The 25,202-nt window shown below is 35.2% G+C and overlaps 1 protein-coding gene across 1 annotated transcript in view; it reads left to right on the top strand.

Annotated features, from left to right (window-relative positions):
- The window catches only part of SEMA3A (semaphorin 3A), a 170,913-nt gene that overhangs the window by 116,842 nt on the left and 28,869 nt on the right, over window positions 1-25,202 (top strand). The window contains exons 7-11 of the mRNA XM_042872901.1: window positions 15,917-16,059; window positions 17,066-17,180; window positions 17,281-17,350; window positions 18,863-19,007; window positions 23,497-23,716. Of these exons, the coding sequence (XP_042728835.1) occupies window positions 15,917-16,059; window positions 17,066-17,180; window positions 17,281-17,350; window positions 18,863-19,007; window positions 23,497-23,716 (693 nt within the window). The remainder of the gene's footprint in view (window positions 1-15,916; window positions 16,060-17,065; window positions 17,181-17,280; window positions 17,351-18,862; window positions 19,008-23,496; window positions 23,717-25,202) is intronic.

The raw sequence follows: 25,202 nt of genomic DNA on the forward strand, positions 1-25,202 counted from the left end.
CCTCCAAATGTAGGCGCTGTGCAAAAATTCAGCTGCAGGAATGCACCCCAGGAATAACGGTCTCATGTATGTTTCCAGCTCTTAACTTACTCTTTTTATATTTATATTTATATTTATCTGACAATGAAAGAATGTTTATTTATATAGACACATGGTATCATAGAACTGTTCAGGTTGGAAAAGACCTTAAAGGTCATTGAGTCCAAATGCATCCTAACCATACTACTCTAACAACACTCCGCTAAATTATAGGTAATTATATGATATTTATATGATGATATGATATTTATATGATGATATTTATGTGATATTTATTACATCATACGTAATAAACATATATCAGCTTCAATGGATAATTTCTGCAGTTGAGAATGGGCACATTGTGTACTTCTTTCAGTGAATATATATTAAAAGGACCATGCATGTATATCTACACATAAAAGGTCTATACATATATGCATAAATATAAACACGTTACCTTCATGCTCCAGTTAATTGTCAGTAAGTGTTATTGAAAATTCTTACCCTGGAGACGAATTTCGATAGGAAAATTGAAAAATAAAATAGGAAAGATAATTTATCTGAAACAGGTGTAATGTTCAGGTTCTACAACTGCACTTTGTTTTGCTTTTTGGCTAGGCCTCACTTCTAGTTACACAATCTGGTTTTCTTTGTAATTATTATTTTTACAAAGATGTAAATCAGATTAAGGTGGCCTGATGCCAAAGGCACTACATATGTACTATAGACCTTGCAAACTCAGCTGGATTTCCCAGGAGCTCTGAGATCTCTGTGAGGGCTCACCACTTCTCTGATGCTTCAAAAGTAGTGACTTTCAGGTACCAAATTCTGCCTTCTTTCTTGTTAACAAATAACCAGCCAATTATTCAAGAAAAGTTAAGCAGAAATCTGCTGGTAGGGAATCACACCGCAGAATACTAAGTGATTTCAACAAAGTGGGAAGGGGTCTGTTACAGCCCTCTTCACTGAGATATGACACACATCTGATGTTTTTTGTACGTTCTTGTGCCTTTTCTTCCCTTCTGCTCTAGCCATCAATTTAATGAGATGACCCTGTCAATACCAATTTCCTCTTCTCAGGACAGCACATTTAGAGTTTGGTGGGCATTCAATAGAAATTTACTGTTGACTGGGTAATTTGAGTTCATGTGTGTGGTGAAAAATTAGTGAGGAGAATTACCCAGAAAAGTGGATGCCATGACAATGCATGTCACCATGGTGTGACCAGCTCTGCTGACATAGGTTTCAAAAGCTCTCCCCCTGTGAAAATGGGGCCTGTTTGCAAATTAATTAGTTTCTGGCAGCAGCTTGATTGTTGACCCAAAGTTTGTAGAGTGGAAAAACAATCAGATTAGTGTGTTCAATATAAAGGCCCAGTGCGGCACTCAAGTGCAGTTTGCCAAACTGTTGAAGCTGTGAATAGAGTGAAACAAATTCTTTTTTGAGAAGCCAAGGCAAAGGTTAAGTGTGATGTGACTGGAGCACGCTGGCTGCCGCGGGGGGGGTAGGTGGAGAATTAGAGGTTTCAGCCATACAAGAATGGAGAGCACTAAGCAAGTTGCATTGAATTTAATGAAATTCACAGCTTCAGACCAAAGTGTTTGGCAGAGTTTGTGTTAAAAGGAGAAATAAGATGGCTTTGTTTTGAGAAGTTTTCTTTATACAATCTTGTTGGAGTTTGGGGATTGAGCCTTTAAAGACTATTAGAAACACTTCCTGAGTCTCCATACTGTTTCTAGGCACCTGCAGACTTTGAGGTTTGTACCAATTCTTCCCCATCTCTGCCACATATAAACTCTCTTTATGTCCACTGATTCTATCCAAGGCTCATTTATCACCTCCAGTGTTTGGGCAGGTTTCTTTTAAATTGAGCTGGTTCTGCAACTCACAAACAGGCATATCAGAAATCAACTCCTGTGAATTGAGAGACTAATTAAAATCTGTTATTCATGTATGAAGACAAAAGTTAGATACTACAAAAATGCCACAGTCCAGATATTTACCTGATAATGAAGTAAAATATCTACACTGCATCCAAGAAAAATCTGCTAATTTCTGCTCACTGCAGTGCTCAGTTCATGTCATTCACAATATACGTTATTTCTTCAATATCTATTTTTATACAAATCTGCTTCTTAAAATTAATTAGTCATTTGCTGTTTTTAATGCTTTTAGAATATTTTCTCTACATCACTGTAAAAATATACATTTTTATTATTATTTTCCCAGTATGCAAATGGAAAAGGCTAATGCCAGTACATGCGGAGGACACCATATTTATGATGTAGTATTCTCTTCTCCCAGTATCTTGGCTCTGTTTGCATAGTTCAGAAAACATAATAGAACTAACCAGAGAGAGAAAGAAGCTGGGATGAGAAGCTGAAGGGCTCCACCACAAATCCATCAAGTAACTGAGCTGCCCTGCACATTTGGCAGAGCAAATGGTGGAAGCTCTATCCTTGAAGATGTTCAAGGTCAGACTGGATCAGGCTCTGAGTAACCAGATCTAGCTGCAGATTTCCCTGTTCAGTGAATTGGAGTTGGATCATATGACCTTAAAGGGTCCTTTCCAGCTCACAAGATTAAATGATTCTATGATTCTGTAAGAGGAAACAGCACCTGAGTGTGTTCCAACCTCTTTCCTCCATTCCATAAAACCATGAGTGTTACTTTGCAGCTCACGTAGACTTGATGATTTGTTCTTAGTAATGGGCTGAACCTAACTCCTTTACACCAACATTCCTGAACCGTGAATTTCTTGTCCCAGAAGGCATTCAGTGTTGCTTGCAATTAACACAACTGATTGCTCAAAGCCAGCACCTGATGTGGCATGTAGCCAGCGGTAACATAATTGGCTCTTTAAACGGGCAAACATCCACTTCAGAGTGGAATTTGTGATGAAGGAATTCATAGTTCAAAGTAAGTCAGGTATTTGAATACCTGGTCTATACATTAAAACCTCAACTAGCATTAGACACATCTGAATTATGTTGCAGACTCAAAGCCTCCCTTTCTCTCCGTCTCCACAACTTCCCCTTCTCTTTGTTCATGAAACTGTGTAAATTCCAGTCTGAATGCTTGTAAGGTTAAGTAATTGCTTTTGTTCTTTGGGTTATTTAATTACAAATCTCAGTAGATGACAGGTCCTCTGCACTAAAGGAAGACATCACATTTGCACAGTTACTGTATCCCAGCACAAATGTGTGTGGCAAATCAGTGACTGCAGATTTATTCATGCCCTCTGGGACCTGCACTGCCTTTTCAGCTTAGCATGCAATATGATTTAAATTACAGCTTGTGCAGAGCTGTGCCTTGGGATTACACTCCATGTTTCCAACTGTTTATAGTTCAGTGAGCTTTAACCTCTGTGATTCTGAAAATTAAATAATGTCATGGCTGATATCAAACTGATGGCTGGTATTAGATTCCTAAGTACTGTCTTGTATTAAAATACTATTTTTACAGCAAAGTGGAAACATCAATGTATTTTAAAATGATAATACATTCAGATAATTCAAGAACACAATTCAAAAGTCACACTAGTGAGGAGCAGCAAGGCTAATATTAAGCTCAATTCTCAAGGATGTATTCTTCTACTGTATTTAGCATTTATGGCTACTGTCTGTACTAGAGTAGGACATGGCCTAATACTTTTGTGATCAGACAGACACAGTATGCAAGATTGAGAAATGTAGCTGAAGGATCTATTGTAATTAAATTCAGATTTGTTAATTCATTGCAGACTAATTATTTATTAAATACCACCCTGGATCAAATTTTACATCTTGAAGACCCTTCTGTGCTGTAACTGTAAGACATTTAGATATTTTTATAACCTGTCAATAGAAGAGCAGCAAAAACACCTGGTTACAAAACTGTATATTTCAGTTTGGCAGATCATTCTCAGCAGATCAGTTTTCATCTTTTTTCAGTATTTTAATTGATACAACAGCTTTTAGCAATTTTTCTTTGCTTAGCCCTGCAAACCCAGTGTGTCCAGGACAGATTCCATTCCAGTTCTGCTTAAACCACTTCATTGGGTTCCTCTCCGGGTTCTACCAGGCAACACCTGTGAAACAAAAGGGTGGAACAGATGTCACCATCAGCATAATTTAGCCCTTACAGCCTTATTCATGGCAGTGTAAAGAAGAGAGAACAGGAGGGGAGAAGGACAAATGGGAGAGACAAATGGAATACTGTTTTTTCACCTGTAAAGGTAGCATGTTTGAGCAAATAAATAAAATAAAGCAGACCCAAATTCCTCATTCACAGAATGAATGATGGACAAATCAGAAAGAAAAGACTTGACAAATGGATTCTCATTTGATGTCTAATTTTTTTTTTTTTTTTTTTTTTTTTTTTTGTCAGAGCAGTAGATCATGAATAGACTATTTTACAGCAATGCTAAATTGGATTTTTTCATAGTCAGCTGTAGAGCATCGTATATTACTTAGCTCAGGCTTCAGCATCTAGCTTTTAGGTTTCAAAGTGGTGTCAAATGTACCCCATCCCTTGGCTCATTTATAGGATTACATGGGTGTATATCAATACACACTTTCTGGGTAGCTGTCTATCAGATTTCATTCTCTAATAAGCATGTAAGTTATGTCATTTTGCATGCTATGCAATAAAAAAGAAAGAAGAAAAAAAGTTGAGTTCTAAAAACCAATCTGCCAGCTAATAACTAACACTCAGAAAAAGTGAATGTGTTAGTAAACAAAAAAAAGGACTGTGTTATTGAAATGTGATAGCACAGTGGTTAAGAATCTTAAAAGCAACACTGTTCTCTGGAAGTTTCACTATCCAAAAGCCTGTCTGAGACTAAGCCACCAAAAATAGACTCTTTTTGAACACTTTTTGTCTCAGTACTAAAAGCTTTATTGCTATAAGCTGAATACTTCATGTGTTAGAAAGATGAGATTTCCTGCATTATCAAGTTTTGACATTGTTATTCTCTAAAACTTTGGAACTACTGTTTCCTTTATAGTATCAAGCAAAATTTGATGTTCCTGGGCTATTAAGAGCTTCCACAAGCAAACTAAGTAAACAATGAAAAAAATAGTTCACCTTCTGACTTACATTTTAAAGAAATAGGTTGCCCCATATTTTCATTAGTTTCCTGGATTATGGAAAAAATATTTTTAACAGTGTATGTATACATTTCCTTTCCTGATGGTACGTAAAGATGTCTGTTCAGATAAATGCAGCAAGATTTGCAGAAAGGTTTTATTAGATAAATTAGATAAAGAAGAAACCAGACAAATTTTGAGGGACCAAGATCTTTTTTTCAGATTGATGTTCATGAAAATAGAAAAAAAAGTTATTTAAAAAAACATGTTTCACATTTTGCCCTTATGAAATATTTGAAAGCATTCAGTTGCAATATGTTATCTGTAAACATAGCCATATATCTGAAAATTGGTGTTTATTATTTTATTGCTTTTTCAGTAAAATTCAAGTTGTCTGGTAAATATTTAGTGTTCCATTGATGGCAATGAGATTAAACTAGGCCCTCTGCAGACTTGAAGTATTTGTGCAGTGGGAAGCGCTCATGCACAGAAACATTGTAGCTACAATTCAAACTTCTTAAACCCTGGAACTTGAAAGAAAAGTAGGCAGAAAACACTGGGTGTTAAATTTATGAGGGATTTTTCCTGGAGATAACATGAGTTACCAATAAGAAAAATAAAACAAAACATTATTTTTAAATGCTGGAAGCTGATGGCAAATGTTGCAAGCAGAAGGCAATGGAGAATAAAGACATGAGATGCAGAATTCAAGTTTCATAGAGCCCACAATAGAAAATAAGAAGTTTTTAAAGGCTGGGAATTTGAACAGGGACAAATGTAATGTTTACAGCAGACAACTGAGTGTCTCTTATTAATTTTATGCATTGAATACAGGATGTACAAAACTGAGGAAAACAGTCAAATAATAACAGATTATCATCAATATGTAAGTTATGCTGAAGGAAACAGAGGGAACTGTCTTTTGTCAAATACACGAATTCTTTGTTTCTCATTTACTTTCAGTGACTCTTACAATAAGACAGGTGGCTTATACATCTGATAGACAAGCTTCAAAACTCATATGGATCTGTACATGCAAGCATGTATTGAAACCAATGGTTTGTAGTGTCCAGTACAAATGTATAAACATACATATAAAGACCTATGCTTGCATCTTAGAAAAAATTATAAGTTCCAAATATGATGGAAAAAAGGGAAGAAAATATAGGAGACCCTGTTCATAATTACCTGTATTCTTCTCATGTATGGAAGTGATGGCTCAGTATTGTGGTAGTACATCCAGTAGAACTGCCACTATCTGCATTTTACACATGATTACAGGTCTTAAAAGCACAGTGGTAATTCCCACATATGAATAACCAACCAAATGAACAAACTAGTAAACAAAAATATTTTAGGTTGTTATCTTTAGTTGTTGTTTGTTTTTTGTATTTTGTATTTCCTGATTTCCGTGATAGTGTTTTACATGCTATGAAAGCTCAGTCACGGCACACAGCTCTCATCGCTCATTCATTCCTTCAACCTCTGTTTACTATTCTTTTGCTTCTCTGAAGGAGCTCATGCTAAAGGCAGAAAAAGCTTCATGAGAGGGAAAGGTACAAAACCATTTTCCATGAACTAGTGAATCATCTCAAGGCTGTAAAATGGCTTGACATTGCTAATACTCAGTTCTGCTCCATATTTGACATACTTTTGCACTTTAATGGTTTGGGGTTTTTTTTGCCAGACCTCTACTGGTAGAAACCATTACTTAAACATATTCCACAGTTTCCTGTTCATTACTGAGTATCTTTTCCTACATTTCATTCTTTTATTATTATTTAAATACTTTTGCTAAGCTTCCTGCTAATTCTTCTCCCTGCTGTTTATGTATCACGAACATGTGTGCTGTAATTCTTCCCTCACTGTCTTTAAAAATACTGAAATTGTGAGACTGATACAATTTCACACCAAGAAGGTTTTCATTTTTACAAATTACAGTAATTGCATCAAATGTTTCTGAAACGCAGTCAGGAAATTTAAAAAAAAAAAAAAAGCCACAAAACAAAACAACAGAGAGAGAGTTTACTTTTATGGAATAAAAGTACAAAAGTATGTACCAGTCAAACAGAATTTGAAGAGAACAATTTTCTTACAAAGCAGTGCGAGTGCATATCCTTTGCATATCCTTGCTATTTCAAACATCTCCGTGGTTTTAAGCACACATGCACTATCAAACATTTTGTCTTATTTGTTCATTTGTTGTTTTTGTTTGTTGTTTGTTTACTTTGATAATAGATCTAAGTTTCATGTCATTGATAAATTAGTACATTACAACAGTATACATGCCGTTAATTCCTTATGTTGACTGAAGCTAAACTGGAATCACTTATTTTACTCACATGACTACTGAAAAAGGTTGTCATAAGTGATGTTATCACACTGAATACCTCAGATTGTGCTGAGGGGTTTTGCTTCCGCTTACAGACGCCTTGCTGCATTTCACATTGCTATGCTGCACTGACAGATCAATTAAAAACAGTCATTCACCCAGTCCTTCTTCCAGTCTTTGCTGCCATCCCTCATTAATCTTACGGTAAAGGATTTTATGGCAAGTTGCTTTGCACTAGCTGTGAAAGTTAGTTATAACAACAAAATCTTTTTCATAGTTTGACAAAAATGACCTTAGTTCTGTGGTCACATCTAAAGAATTTAACTAAGAAATCAAATTGTAGGAGATTGGAAAGGTAGGAAATGGATACAGGAACATTCTCTGCTGGATTACTGCCTCAGAACTGGCTCAGGCTGAGGATCATTTCCTGATGACTGATTGTCCCTCACTGTCAGAGGAGATGATGGCAGAGTCCTGTCTAGTTTTTTGAAATGACATCTGGGAAGAGATTGCTTTTATAGTTACAAGATCCCTTTCTCACACTTCAAATTGAACCTGGCAGTACAAATTCTGGATGTTTTCTTCCTATTTCCAAAATAGATTATTTTTGACATAGGGGCCATGTCAACCCATAGGGGTTCAAGATGTAGACAGAAAAATAAAGAAATATATATATGGATGAATGGTGCTGCTGGCAGCAGAGTAGAGCAGTGCGCAGAACTGACATTTTGAGAGTTTAAGCCCAAGGAGACATACAGAGGCTAAAGACATACTTGTCAAGTTTCTGGTGTTCGGTTTAAGGTTTCATGCTTTGCCAGTTGTGCTGATGATGGCTGTCCAACTTTCCCTTCAGTGAAATGTGGTTGCCTTGTTAATTCCCAGCTATTCCTCACCAAAGTGAACATCCAGAGGAGGGTCACAAAAATGATCCAAGGAATGGAACACCTCCCCTATAACAGTCTGAGAGATCTGGGGTTCTGGGGAGACATGAGAGTGGCCTTTCAAAATCTGAAAGATGGCTATAAAAAAGAGGAGGACAGACTCATTAGTAGGGTCTACTGTGACAGAACAAGAGAAATAGTTTCAAATGAAAAGAAGGAGATTTACGTTGGATATAATGAAAAGGTTTTTTACATTAAGGGTGGTGAAGCATTGGAACAGGTTGCCCAGAGATGTGGTAGATTACATGTCCTTTGGAGACACTCAAGGTCAAGCTGGATGGAGCTCTGAACATCCTGAACTAGCTGTAGGTGTCCCTATTCATTGCAAGGGAGCTGGACCATATGACCTTTAAGTGTCCTTTCCAACTTAAATGATTCTATGATTCTACAACTTGGCTCCTGCATCATCCTGTGCTAGGAGCTAGGCTGATAATGCAGCAGCATGCTCCCTGAGCCCTCAGAACACTTTCCTGCAACTTCTAATTTCCAAGTTAGGAAGAGAAAGATTTTTGCATCAAGACTTAATCACATATCTTGCAATATTTAAGAAGGCCTGAGAAAGTAATGAATGCAATGAAACAGGTTTGTTGTCTTCAGTTTGGGACATCTACCTTAAGCTGCTCGGGCATCCACAGTGACTTGTGCTCTACTGGTGAATCCTCAGATTTTACAAAAGACAGAGCCATTGCAATACTCTGACTGCCAAAGTGTGTGACACTCAAATTAGAAAAATCTTTTTTCTTCATTGTCTTCATGCTCCACTTCGTCCTGTACTGTATCATTTCTTTACATAAAGACTATAGTTATTGTTAATAAGCCAGAGCTCTGAAGATGGTTACACAGTTAAGACACAGGCTTTCTGGTATTTTAATTTCCAAATATCAACGTTAGGAAAAGAAAAATGACTGAGAGGGAAGAAACAAGTTTTTAGCTGAAAATCTCATCATTTTTTCTTATTACATCATCTAACTTATTTTTTCAGCAGGGAAGCTAGGAGATGCAGAAAAGTCCAATCAAATTATTTGTACATGAAGACAATATGCTGCAAATCTTTCTGTTCTGTGAAGGACAGTAGTTTTCTCAGTTTCCCAATTATTTTCTGTGGGGAACAAGTACAACAGTTTAAAATTAACGGTGTTGACAGATATATAACACCTCAATACATAGTCAGCAATGGAAAAGAGGTGTTAATTTTGGTTGCTGTTCTGTACGGAGATAATAATCACCTATTTTAAACTAAATAGGGTGGGTAGATCATAACCATTGTTTTGTGAGAAATCTAATTTATGTTGAGAATTAGGCTATAATTTTACTGAACTTTTGCATTCACTTTTCTTCACCATATAATTAACCATTCCATTGAGACCAGAGACAACAACCATTGTTGTCTCTTTAGAACAAAGGCTTCAGAAACTGATTATTGCATCAGAGTTCAATATTTTCTTCTTCCTCCATCATGTATAAGCTAAAATATTAGTTACAGGAAATATTATATGTAGATTTCGGAGTACTAGCACTGGCTGGTGATTTATGCCTTGGCTGGCACTCAAGGCCTCATTTATACAATATGGGGGTGCTAAGTACCCTAAATTAAAACTAAGCTCTTTTTGAATTCATTTGACACATTAGCAGTGGTGACATTCAGTCAAAGCAGTGAGAAACCGTAAGGACAAGATTCCTGGTGCTGAATTTGCATGAGTAAAAGCATCATGCATATAAATAAATAAATAAATAAATAAATAAATAAATAAATAAATTATTAAGTAGATGATACAGGAAGCCTTAGTTCAACCTTTGACTTCTTAGCCCGTACTATAATCCAACTGTGTCATCGTAAGTATTTCCAGTAGGCAATAGTAGTGCTTTTGTTTTGGTTTGTTTTTAAAAAAAGATATGAGGAGTGCATCCAAATCTATTCCAGATAATAGCATCAGCAGTGCTAGAAGGCTATAGTTCTTAACTATCCATCTGGCTTGACTCAGACAAAAAAAGTACCACTTGATAAATGTTATGAACCTTTAAAACTTTCTGATGAGAATTTCTATTGCAACACCAATGAGTAACTGTAGTGTTTCTTACGCTGTAGAAGATGATACAATCTCAGTCATGGATGATCGAAGTGCCACATCCACCTGCCCATGGCGTTGGGAATAGTGTATTTAAATCACGTCTGCTCTGTGGTCTCTCCCTGCTTCTATCTTCTGTGTCAGTGTCTGAATGCAAGTTACCACAAAGCCCTACTATTAGCTCCATAGCAGCCTGAAGTTACCTGTTGTGCAGAGAGCATTCCCACTTTGAGGATGTGGTCTGATGCCAGCACTATTGTTGAGGAGCTTTGTTCTAAACTGTGAATCTAGAAGATCTCAGCTGTCTTTGCCTGACTCGTTGCTTACAAGAGATATGTGAAAGTAGAAGAATTAAAATGAGCAGACTTTGGAAGAAGAGCTTTGGTTGCTTTAGTGTTTTGTATGCTACAGTTGAGTGACTAAAACCTCAAAGCAATTTAGTGCTCTTATCAACATATATCAAAAGCTTTGTCCTCTGGTGAACTTACTCATGGCTCTGTTAAGCACATCTGTGACTGATGCTATAAGTCCTCCTCTCTGTGGGTAGTGGAGCTTGCTATGATTTCAAGATCACATTTTCTGAGGACAGTGTTTGCTTCTCTGACTTTGCTGGGTCTCAGTGGAGAGGCACTGTAACTATTTATGAAGTCCTCAGTAAATGTCTATTTCTTTTTTTTTCTTTTTTTTTCCTTTTTTTTTTTTTTTTTGTTAAATTTTTAATTTCAGACTCCCTAGCACTGTTTTTCTCCTCCAGGTCCTAGTCACTCTCCAGTAATTTTCATTAAATTATAGCAATTTCAATTTTACTGAGCATAAAATTTCCCTAGTTTCTTGCTGTGAGCTGGTAAATTAGTCATTTTGACCATAACTATACAATAATAAGGGCATCCAGTTCAAAATCTTTACAAAACATTTCCTGAGAGAGCTGACCTTTTGTTCATGCCAAATGATGAAGAGATGACCTGAGCTTCTGTTCCCTCAGCTGGCTCAATCTTGACAGTTAAAAGCAATTTCTATGCCTTCCAGTTTATATATCTTCATTAAAATGCTAATACAGTTCTATTATCAATCCAATTTCTGATTTTTGTTGTTTCTTCCTATTGGTGTGTATGTGTCTGCATTATTGTTGCTGCTGAAGAATAACATTTATAAAAGAACAGATGCAATTCAATTTTCCTTAGCTTTTTCTGAACCCAAAGTGCTGAAACAAGCAAAACACATTTTCATTACTTAACTAAGCAAACAATGGCTTATAAATCATAGAGGCAGCTGGACCAAGGTGTCGTTTTCATAAAGAGCCAGATTTTTCATGAAGGACAGTTTAATGGGCTGCTGCCAATGAAATGTCTGCAGAACTGGTAATTGCAGAAGGGCACAGAAAAAGTGGCGCTAGGAAGGTGTCATGTGGGAGCTGAGAAATAGCTCCACAGTCAGGACATTTAGTTAAAGGAGGCTGAGAAAGGTGTGTACTTTAATAATCTGCTTCTTGATGCTGATTGCTTTAAATCAAAATATGAGTTTTTATTTTTAGCTTGTTCACATTGGCTACAAGATCAGAGAAGTGCTTTTAGCTGCAATTTTATTTTGATCATGTTTATGCCATGGCTTTGTTTCTCCTTTGATCATGCTTAAACATGTTTCAGACATGTTTGTTTGATGTATGCTATTTTTTAAAGCACTCTTCCACATTATATGGTTGTGTGTTTTTTAAAGCAATGAGTCACTGGAAATTATTTGCTGTCAAATTATTTCTTAAGTCCATTTTAACAAAACATGCTTTCTGGACTTCTAGCCAGTAGGACAATCATTTTAAGCAAGAGCATGTTGAAATGTTGTGATGGCTTTTCTGAGTGTTCCACTGATTTGAGGCAGTTTTAGAATCTCAAAATATCTTATAGTTCATGAACAGAAATTTGAAGTCATCCTATTTATCCACAACACCTACAGTGCACTGAGTTTGCAGTTGTCATTGGTGGTTTTGGATCAAAGATCCCACTTTCTATTCCGTAAAACTTGCTTGAAGTTTATTCCAGTACTTCTTAGGTAGCTATGTTGAATGTATGAAATAGGTCAGCCCTGACAGGACCATTTTAAGATTCCCATGGGAAGCTCCTGATACTGAACTTGTTTAATTTTGCAATGTAAGGACACGCAGTCTCAATATTTGAACATATACCCTCATGGATAACATTCTTTCTTCTGCTGCATGGTTGAGCAATTAGGAGAGTCAAGCATAAGTCTCTCATCTGTGGACATCTCCCTTCCCTTCATTAAAGAAGAGAAATTCAAAAGCACTACACAGTCCATGGAGAGTACTATGTTGCGTGACTGCCAGCCATCTGGCTGATTGATTCATCATGGCCCTAAACAGTTGTAAGCATAGTCTGAAGACCCAGAGTTAAATGCCAGTGTGCATCAAGCCTCAGGCAGATTAAGCAGATCCTCAGCCAGTGAAACAGTAGAGAGCATGCTACAGATCGCTAGCTTACAGCACCCCACGTACCAGCTGAAGACCCTACTAAATCCCCTCTGAAAACATATACACACACAATCATGGCATTTCTTATATGATCATTATATTCATTCTGAACAGAAATTAATCTGTGTTTATATGTGTCAGAACACCTATAGCCTGTTCTCCCTTTATTTGGTTCCTTACATAGACGCAAGATGTAATATGAAAGAGGGGGAAAAAAAAGAACAAACAAACAAAAAAAACTAAGTAACAAGAACAAAGTTTGTATTACATAAAGAACCATTCTTTTATTGACTAAAACATATTGACTTAACTGGATAGAAACGCAGCTTGAGGTTTGCACAATAAGAAACACAAGAAACACAGAAAATATTCCATGATATACTATAGATATGTTCGAATATGTGGCTGTATGAGCATTCTATTTTCAAAAGATGTAGTTAGGATTACTAATCACTAACTGAAAATCAGAATTCCTCCCAGATGACCATTGCTAAGCAATATGTACAAAACATATTCACACATGCTCTGAATACGACTTTAATTACATCTGCCTTCTTCACAGCCCCTCTCTTCTGCTGCCACTCTGCTAGATGCATATTTTCAATCTCTCAGTATTTTTTTTATAATTCTCGTATTTCTGTAACACTAGGCTTTCTTACTGTTCTAGTTTCATTTGCAAAATTATGAGACGGAAAGAAAATAATAATAATATGCTAACCTAGGGCAAGTTTGTATAACCCTTACTATATCAGCAATAGTATTGACTCAAATGGGACTCCCCGTGGGCTCATCGCAAAGCAGTATAAAGTTAGAATTTTGATGCCTGATAACATAGTGATTTATGTTAGAATTTGATATCTTGTGATTTACAAAACCCATTGTGCTGAAGACAAATCATTCAAACATTTGGGGAATGCATTTAGATTTTGTTTGAATGTATTTTCTTACCTCTTTCACTAAGACCTTAAGATTGTAAAAGTAACCATGTGCATTCAGATCAGAAGTTCTTCATATTCAGTAGACCAGACCAATGTCTGGCCGTCTTTTTTCTTTGATGAATCCTTCCGCAGGCTGCCAGAGATTTTCAGAATGTAGATGCACATTTCTTCTGATAGATCACATGGAAAATAATCATGATATTAACCACGTTACAATGATTCAATTAATCTTAAGCCTTTTATCAGCATAAACTGAAAACCACTAAGTAAGGTAAAAATAAAGGAAATTTAGTATCTTGAGTTCTTCTTTGTGGGATGCAGAGTTTAAGCTGATTACAGACTTTTGTTGCTTTTATTTGTCCAAAAATATTTATTTTAAGAGAAAACAGGTAATAGATTATAGGGAATAGCAGTTCCACAGAGGTCTGGTCTGTGGCCTCTGTTGTTCAACGTGTTCATAAATAACCTGAAAAAGAAGTTGAACAGCAAGATGAGAAAGTTTTCACACGATACTAAGTTATTCAGCACAGTGAGACAAAGGAAGTCTGTGATGAATTACAAAAGGATCTTATGCAACTGGGTAGCTAAGCAATCACATGACAAATTATTCTTGATGAATGATGTGGTGAAAAACCATGAGGAAAACTATGAGGAAAACAGACCTATTTTCACATTTAAAATGATCACCTGTGAACTGAGCATTACCATAGAACAGTGAAATTCTAGAGTTAGGCACATATTGTTCGATGAAAATTTCAACTTACTGCTTAGAAGCAGTCAATTCCATGTTGAATTTTAAGAATTAATAAAAACAAATCATAGAATCATAGAATGGCTTGAGTTGGAAGAGACCTCAAAGATTATCTAGTTCCAAACCTCTGCTATGGACAGCACTGCCAGCCACCTGGACCAGATAGTTCAGGAACCGATCCAGTCTGGTCTTGAGCACCTCCAGGGATGGGGCAAATTCCCTGGGCGTAACAGGGAATTTAACAAAGAGCGCTGTTAAAGCTATCTGTAGGAATTCAACCGATTCTCATCTTGAACTTTCAAGATATTTCCAGTGTAGTAATTATACAAAATATAAAAGAAAAAGTATGACCCAATTGTATAATAGACACAGCTAAACACATGCATGTATATATATAAATATATAAAATATGTTGCTTACAAACACTGTCATCCTTATTAAGGCATGAGGTTCATTGGACCAAGCGCAAACTGGCAAAACAAAATAAAGTTCATTATTTTCATGATTATATGGCAATAAACATACACTGAAAAGATGTTAATGCACGACGCTAAAATAGCTTATAATTTCACAGAGAAACAGGGTTCTTTGAGTAGTTAAATATAGTTCATACTTAATTATCCCAGCATGATGTAAAATGACTATAAAACAGATTGGTAAATCTGTTGGATGTTGGTTATGCCTTCTTTTTTCCAAATATAGTGAAAGATACCAGCTGAAGTATCTCTGTAAAATACAGTGATGAACCAGATTCACCACTGGTATGAATTTTCTTTTATGACTTCCATAAACTTTTCTCCCAAAACTGCTGACTTTTTTCTTTTTAAATAGCTAATCAGTGTGTGCATCTTATGTATGTTCATTTGTTGATATATTTTTATAGTTTTTGAACATTAAGATATTAATACTTTTTTTTTTTATATATAAGTTAGGAACATCACACTATCTCAATATTGTTTTCTTTGGTTATTGATAAAAAATCAAAACATTGAAATAAACAAAAAAAAAAAAAATCAAGAATATATACATAAAATTAAGAAGCCATATTATACCACAGTTTTTAAGGAGATTCCACAAATGTTTAGTTACTCTAATGATAAGGTTAAGGTCTGCTCATTAAATGTCTGTAGCAAACTTTTCCATGTTTTAGAGGTAAGAGAAATATAAACACCTTTCACCACCTAAAGGTAAGGATGTACTTTATTCAGATATATGATGCAAAGATTGATTCTTGGAAAGTAAAGTCACACAGTTCATGTAAAGAAGGCAAGTGACTTAATTCATGGAATAGTAACATGAATAATGACATTGTCTTTCAGATCCCAGATTTATTAGTGCTCACCTGATACCTGAAAGTGATAATCCAGAAGATGACAAAATCTATTTCTTCTTCCGTGAAAATGCAATTGATGGAGAGCACACTGGAAAAGCCACTCACGCCAGAATAGGGCAGATCTGTAAGGTAAAATGATGACTTCTTTGTGTGACGAGGCACTCTGAGAATGTTCTTGACTGAAAACTATTCAGTGTTATCTCTGACACTACAATGAGACAGAGATCATCCAGACGGAAAGTCACTTAGTTTTTTAAAAAAAATCACGCTCATCTTCTGAGCTTCAGAATGTTTCTGCAAAAAGTAAAATCTGTTACAGGAAAAGGAATAATTCTAGATAGGCCAACAACATTTGAAGAATTTAATTTTCAGTAAATATTAATGCCTTCCCGTTTCCATATTAATGAAAACTCTTAAAACAAAAGTAAAGGAAGATTTAACATAATAACTGTTTAATTTAGCTGCAAAAACAGGCAACAATCCAGAAGACTTAAGGATTGCATATTGAATCATCCATCCACATTGATAAATGTCCAAATATTTTCAGACAGACTTTAAAAAAGATTTCTACAAATTAAATTATATTCATAAACGTTGTAGCTTTGGCACGTAGAATGTTCATAGTAAAATCCTATGCTAATCCATAGTCACAATTTCAGTTTCTCTCTCCAACCCATAAATAGCTGCTTGAAAATCATTTCCTCCATAATTATGAGGTCCTTAAATGTGTGGGATCTATTTTGTTCACATGCAAGTAGTATATCTACTTTTGTTTAACTTAAGAATACAAAACCCCGGAAGATTTAACAAGATATGGCAGTTTAGGAATTGCCTGTATTTTTCCATTGCTATATATACTATATATATAGATACATATATATATGTATTATTATTTAACTAATGAGAATTATAAAGTGATACTATGAAATATATAATGATAAATTGTAAAATAAATGTAATTTAGAATTAATGTCATTGGCAACATTATAATGCTCTTATGTGTAAATGTTGAATTATTTCCTCTGTTTTCTATAGGTAGTATCTTGCGATTGTTTAATATATTTTCCCTGCCTTCTATTCATTCTTCACACAAAGATTGTTACAAGATATTAATGAAAAATACTTTTGTTATTAGAATGACTTTGGTGGACACAGGAGCCTTGTTAACAAGTGGACAACTTTCCTCAAAGCACGTCTGATTTGTTCTGTGCCAGGACCCAATGGTATTGACACACACTTTGATGAATTACGTAAGTGTCAGAAATGGTTTTGAATATAAAAACATTTTCTGGCATTGCCCATACAGAATTTCAGTCATTTTTCTTTTCCATCTCTTCTTATTGTTTACAGAAGACGTGTTCCTAATGAACTCGAAGGACCCTAAAAATCCAATAGTGTATGGAGTGTTTACAACTTCCAGGTATGGAATGTATTATTTTACTTGCATAGAAATTTGATGTCTGCTTGTTTTAAAGAGGTCCCTTCGTTAAAAATGTTTTTAAAGAACACAAAATTTTCTTAACCTTTGAACTGAGATGTCAGTGGCAGTAAGAAGTAATGAATTAGGTTTCTTTTCTTATGGGTAATGTACATTATTGCTCTAAAGCAAGTAGCACAAAGACTACCAGTTTCTCAGGCTGTTCTTTCTGTTGAACTGCCTTTTAATAGAGGAGATCAGAACTGGGCTCCTCAGTTCAGGAAAGATGAGGAACTTCTAGAGAGAGTCGAATGGAGGGCTACAAAATTGAGTAGGGACCTGGAGAATCTCCCTTGTGAGTAAAAGCTGGGAAACCTGGAGCTCTTCAGTCTGGTGAAGACTGAGGGAGGAGTGCTTATGAACATCTAAATGATGAGACTTAAACGGCCCTTTTCAGTAGTGTCAGTGACAAGACAAGGGGCAATAGGTACAAACTATAATGTAGGAAATTCCATATAAACATGAGGAAAAACTTCATTACATAGAGGGTTACAGAGCACTGGAACAATATGACCTGAGAAGTTGTGGATTCTCCTTCTTTGGAGATATTCAGAACCTTCCTGCATGCTTTCCTGTGTAACTAATTGAAGGGAACTTGATCTAGCAGAGGGGTTGGGCTTGTTCTTCTGAGATCCCTCCCAACCATTATGTTTCTTTGATTCTTTGATTTGTAGCAAGAGAAACTTTAGAAATAACATAAGCATCAGTAAGATTGTTTGGGGGAAGCGTAATGTAGGAAATCTGTGGTGTGAGAAACTGACTTCTTGGGGAGGTATTAGTAAGAAGTATTGTTTAAATCTGAAAAGTTTAAAAAATTTTGCAAGTTCTGTTATTGAATCATGTAAACTGTGACTTGACTGTTTTGGTTTCATTGTGCTTTCATCAGGAACAAAATGTTATTTGTAGCTTTAGCCTGGGGAAGGTTTGCAGTACTGGGAGCACAGAGCATTACCACATTTACCTGTGAAGGTCAGAACTTTAGGTCTCTAAACAGAAAGAATGTTGCTAGTGATAACCAGGCATAGAAAAGACATTTACAAGTACTTGCTGTCTCCTGTAACAAATTTCAAGGTAAGAAACAACACTGAACTTTGCGTGTGTACTGCCCAAATGATGAAAGCAACTTCTAAAACAAATTGAAAAATATGAATTTTATAAAAGAATTAAACAGACCTATATGTACAGCCACAATAATTGGGGCTTTGGTCTTGTGGGAGCAATATGTTTTTAAATAGTGCAATAACAGCCATCGGCTTAGCACAGTGTCTGGGAGATCATATCAGTTTTGCTGAACTTTCACAAGAGGTAAGTTAAAATTGTTTCAAGAGCAAGTCAGAGTTTTGATAATCAGCATATGCTGATTAGAAAGCAATGAGCTACTATCTCGTAGCTTATCAGTTGATTAATCTGATAAATTAAAGAATATGATTTGATTTCTTCTCCCCTTATTTTTAGTAATATCTTCAAGGGATCAGCAGTGTGTATGTACAGCATGACTGATGTGAGGAGGGTATTTCTTGGCCCCTATGCCCACCGAGATGGCCCAAACTACCAGTGGGTTCCCTACCAAGGGCGAGTTCCATATCCACGGCCAGGAACTGTAAGTACCCTAAGAAATCTAGCGATCTAAAAAGAGAAAATTTTTGAAAATATTTTTACAGATTACACAACCCTTGAGCTGAGAACCAAGGTAAAAACTGAAAAAGATTATGATGCAGACTGGCAGAAGGGAAAGGGAAAGATAACCATTCCTCTAGGTCCAAAATTTACTGGTTTTCTAGTAAATTATGAAGCCACAATATCTGTAGTCTAGTTTCATTTGGGCCTTCATTCTTTTGGCATTTGTATTAATTTCAACATAACCTTGAGCAATAGCTGCACAAATTTGCTGAAAGTCAAATGTGTAATAAATCACTCTGCATTATTCTGTCCTTGGAATTTCTGCTTGTTCCAAATGCTGGCTGAACCATTCTTGGTGAGACTGAACAGAAAACAGAGCATCTGCCTGGCTATTAAGAAATATTAACTTGTTTGCAACATTCAGTCTGGTAGAGTAAGACACATTTCTGAAATGCATATTAGGGAGACAACGAAAATTTCATAACTTCCACTGAAATTTCTTTTTATTCCATGTTCTACATGCTTTGCTTTACAGTTAATGAATGACTGAAATATTTGTGTATATAAGGCATACATATTTAAAACTCCAAACTGATATAATCACATTCTAGAAATATTTCACTGCCCCTAAGTTGCCACTAATCTACAAAGATATGGCATTTATGAGAAAAATATTAATTCTATACACTGGGATATACACTGGGATAGCTACTTAGCTGCTATCAATCTGTTTGACCTATTTAAATTCTGGAACACCATTATTATAGATAAAATATAATATACATGAAAGTATAAGTAGAAATAAAAAAATATGTCTGTAAAATTTCTTAAAAACTGTTCTTAAATTCCCTTCTGGCAGAAAATAATCCAGGAATAGCTTTGATTTTTTATTATTATTACTATGAATAATAATAATAATAATCTGCCTTCTATTTTTGTCTGGTATGTTTTAAAATTGCTATTTCAAACCTGATCCTTCAACTGATTTCCAACATTTAGACAATACATACACTTGGACTAATGAAAATGACTTCCTAAGTAAAAGAAAACAGTGGCTCCCTGACAGCCAGATTACCTAGCACTTGTCATTCCTTCTGCTAAAGGGGTTACTAATTCTTTCCGGAGTTAAAAGATAAATTCTGGAGAATAACAGAAGTTTTATTTCTTAGAATGGATTTAATGCTTACAATTTCACTGTAACATGTCTATACTAGTATTCACCAAGAGCATGTAGATACGTTGAGATTTCCTTATTAACAATTTTCTTATCTAAAGGTGAATGTAGTGCCCAAGTTCTACATAGTCCTGCAGTCACATCTTGTACAGCTAGAGTAATACTGTAAATTATGCTAATAAAAGAGAGTCTGAGACCACCAGTTCCTACTGTTAGTGATTCTAATCCTGTTGTGTAACATTTTGAAAAAGAGGATTTTTTTTGTTTTGTTTTTATTTGCAGTCACTGAAATCATTCCTTTGTATTAGTACAACAAAACTGATCTTGAAATGTGAGATGTCTTACTGAAGAGTTTTTTGTTGTTGTGTTTTTTTGTTTTCCTTAAACTGATAAAATTCAATTTACTTTCAATTGCTTTGAATCTGTTGAGAATAGAGAAGAAAGATTCTTTAAGTTTCTTCAAATGTCAGATTTTCAGCTTCCTTTCCAAGAAGAATGTGAATGGGAGGGAGGAACAGTACATGAGCTACTTAGAGTATTTCAGCTACAGATCTCACTTTAGTTAAACTGTGCTGAATTATCTGAGGAATTTCATAGGTGAGGTGCCAAGAAACTTCCTGAGCATCTGGTGACTTGCCCGTTATTAGTAAAGAAAAAGAAAATGAAAGGTTCCTTTGAAAAGGTAGAAAACTTTGTAAACAATTTTACATCAGTTTCATATTTAACACAGAAGTTGCCAGGATTCTTCCTTTAAACTCTACAGAGTGTTATTTATCTATTTAATCTTTTGCTATTATTTGGTAGATGAGGGAAGATTTTTATATATACCAAATCATCTCATGAATTAATATTACTTTTATGTGAATTTAGATGCAAAGCTCAATTTTTCTTTGCTTTATGGTGCCAAGAGTCTATCTTCTCTTTTGGTTTTGGAACTGTTTTGATTCCTACTAAGATGTGCCTTTTTCTTTAGTCTTTCAGTTTTTCTAATAAGTCAGTTAGGGTATAACCTAGTCAACTTTTTCTAGCTTATCAAAATGCCTGACATAACTTACTGGAAACCAGAAGCTGGACAGATACTAAATACTAGATACTAAATACTAGAGTTCAGTTGATTCCAAGATGAATCTCATTTCTCCAACCTTTATCAGGACAACTGCATTTATGAATAATTTTAGTTAGACTCACTGCTGTCAAAAAACAATCTTGTCATTAGCATCAAAGATTATGTCTTTTCTGTTTCTCCTGGTTTTCTGACCACGACTTAAGTAAATTGTGGATATCTCCTCCTTTGGAGGTGTTCAAGGCCAGCCTGGAAGTGTCTTTCAGCAACATGGTCTAGTGGGAGCTCTCCCTGCCCATGGCAGGAAGGCCAGCACAAGATGATCTCTAAGGTGCCTTCCAATCCAAATCATTCTATGATTCTAATATTCTAAGACAAGAAAGACATGACTTTTACCTTTTCAGATGTTGTGCGTGCTGAGATTCCTCTGCAAGCAATCTGGACTCTGAAGAGGCTAAATCACCTAATGATTGGGTTCATTTCATTTCACTCTATTGGCAAAGGAAGGATTACAGCAAACAAATGTATTTTTTTCATTTCAACCAATTTCTTTATGTGTGATGGAATTAATATTCAGTGTAGATAATGTACTTTAGAAATAAAGACAAAAAGGTTTTCTTATTTATTCTCATGAAAGAAGAGCATTAAAGCAATAATCTGGCTCTCATAATGGAGAATCTTATTTAAACATACAGAATAATGACATTAATGTTAGGTTTATGTGATTTTGCTGCATAAAATACACCTTAGTCAAGATTGCTGCTGGTGAAATCCTTTGTTAGAAAGTGGGCCAGAAAGTAAATATGCAATCAATTGAAACACAGCTGAACTGGATTTATTTAAAATTGAAATGAATATTCATTTACTGATTTTTTCACTGTTTTTCCCAGCTGCAGTTAACAATACTTATTTCTCGTGTAGTGATTTTTATCCTTAGAGCACTTTCAATATATTATCCAATTAATCATTATCAAATTAAGCTGAGTAATTAGCACTGAATTGCATTTAGAATATTAATTAAGATGTAAAGCAAACTTAGAATTGAAGTGTAGAATTTGAAACTTAATTTTTCAGACAGGCAAATGTTTGGCCAATGATTATAAAGAGCATATCTAATTTTATTTCAGTAATATTTCAGCAGAAAGAAAGAACATATAATAATAATAAAAAGGCTGTCAAATGTTAATAAAATACAATAGATAACTAACTTATTTTCTGCTTAGTTTGTGTCCTATGTGTTAATCAAATATCCTGTGTTCCTTTCATACCATATAGTGGAATAGAATGCTGCAATATGCTTTCTAGTAAGTAGACAGTAAGTTGTTTGCTGGGTATCGGCAAATTAGTGATGTAATATAATTGTGGCTCATTTTCTTCATCCTTTCAACAATACTAACACATTATTAAATGGTTGCTTTGAAGTAACCTCTAATTACACATAAAACACTTACAAATTTTACAGAAGAGACAGGGATGAGGTGGTGGTGATCAACCACCATCCTCAAGTATTACCACGGGAAAATGAGGTGGGAATAAATTTTACCTATGCTCTCCATTTATGATAAATGGAACCCAGTCTGTGTAGCTCATTTATAGGTACATGTACTGTTGGTGTCACATTTAGTCAGATTAGTCAAACCCTATGCTAACTGCACTAATAAGAATATCTGTAGAGAGAACAGGATCCATTTTGTCATAACTACATGGATTACACAAACTTGCTGAGGCAGACAACCAGGAATTTTAAATTCAGCATTTGAGAGCATGATTTCCAAGAGAGGAAATGATTTCCATCAACTTCAGAAGAGAATATTCTGAAACTAAATAGTGACAAAAAAGATTAGTTATCTATAGCATAGAAAACCAATACTGAAATAGCTTGGTTTAGACTGAATAATTTTAGAAAATTCAGGATTTGTTCCTTTTGCCAAATAAAGTTTAACACAAATCAGTAAATGAGTAAAAATCTGTTTACAGCTGATAGTGGAAAAGAAACTGATGTGTAAAGTTCATTTATATTCTGTTAACTATGTTTTTTTAAATTCAAAATGAAAAAAAAAAATTAATCACAGACCTGAAATGGCAAAATTAACTCTTGCTGTCAAGAGACAATTAGATCCCTTGTCATGTTTATTTATAAAATGAAAATGTTGGAATGATTGTGACAAAATGGAATTTCATATCTTAATATTCTTCAGTTTTAAACTGAAAATACTTCGTTTTTATTTTCAGTGTCCCAGTAAAACATTTGGCGGCTTTGACTCCACCAAGGACCTTCCTGATGAAGTTATAACATTTGCAAGAAGTCATCCAGCAATGTACAACCCAGTATTCCCCATCAACAACCGTCCAATCATGATTAAAACGGATGTGGATTACCAGTTCACACAGATAGTAGTAGATCGAGTAGATGCAGAAGATGGTCAATATGATGTTATGTTCATTGGCACAGGTGAGAAGTTTTGAAACTATGCTGAGTGTTCCTCCAGGCCTTGCAAAGGCAAGGATCAGATATAATTTCATATTCTGAAAGACAGAATGCTGGATTATGTTCCAATGTTTACTCATGAAATTCTGGGGCAAGACTCAAAACTGTGTGGGTAGGCCTTTGTTAAATACATTTGTTACAGGTTCAGACTGCGTTGCTTAATTCTTTAGGAGCATTGCCAGCTGGACTAAGATCAAACTACTTTTTCCAACTACTTTTATTAGGGAATTTTATTAGAAATATTTTGCCTTATTAATTATAATTTAGTATTAAAATGGAGTTTTTGAGGTACCCATTTTGAAGCACATCATAAGAAACATTAATGAATGAGGAATGTTTCCAAGTAAGAAAAATGTCTTGTGTGCCATTTAAGTATTTCAACTATTGCTTTTAGATGCCCAGTTCTTTAGCCAGTAGAGTACATCATTTTACCTAAGATGCAGATATCTGGCACATAAAACGTGTTTTAAGAGTAGTTAGTATTTAAATAGAAACACGATATCCTTTCCAAAGCCTTGTAGAATGATACAGCTTGGGCACTTTGTCAGAAGTAGAAATATGTATTCAGAGAATACAATTTTCCCAGAAAGGTAATAATGAGAAATAACAGTGATCAGGAACTAGCTGGTGTGCATTTGTTTAATTTCAGTGGCTTCCATAGACCTTTGCTGATTCATATTTGTAGATCTCCTTCTTCACCTGTGAAAATTTTCCAGTGGCTAATGTTTCATTATGTTGAATAGAAGTATTTCAAACTTTTATTGAACATAATTGCTAATAATTAGACATTAAAACCATTAATTCAAACCAAAACAATCCTTAAACCAACTGTTTCTTTTCAGCTTTGGCCTAAAAAATATCTGTCTGGCTCTCTGTCTTATAACAGTCAATTTCTGATTTTCATACAGTTCTGATACTCTAGATTTGGGGTCAGATTTCCAAAGCAATAAATCTCAAGGTCTCTTTCATGTTGATGTCTGAAATACATTGTGCAAAAACTGAGATCTGATGAAGCTTTGTGTATTAAACACACTGTATGTGTAGCAATTCAGAACATGTATTGCAGGATGTGCTGCTCTACAGAAAGAGCTCCAGCTCTTTAAAGCTAAGAACTGAGTTATCAGATACCAGTGTTACAATATGTTCTTGCATAAAACACTGAAAAGTAGATTTTACACAATTCTTACATTTTTCTATCACATGCTAAGTGGTTTAATGCAATCTACAATTGGCAGCGTGTTGTGCCTTTCAACAAGTCTTCTATGACACGATTCAGCCCACAGAAATATTAATGGCAACATTCCCCTTGGCTGTGGCATGAGGAAACAAGCCCTTCAACATGCAGGCTAAGACACTAAACAAACATAAGGAGCTGATCTGAGCGCAAGAAGTGGCATTTATCTCACAAAGAATTGGCATTCTGTCTAAGAAAGATGTCTTGGTTTCTGCA

The sequence above is a fragment of the Lagopus leucura genome, unplaced genomic scaffold, assembly GCF_019238085.1.
Source record: "Lagopus leucura isolate 7727_CA_CO unplaced genomic scaffold, USGS_WTPT01 Super-Scaffold_100008, whole genome shotgun sequence".
Taxonomy (NCBI): domain Eukaryota; kingdom Metazoa; phylum Chordata; class Aves; order Galliformes; family Phasianidae; genus Lagopus; species Lagopus leucura.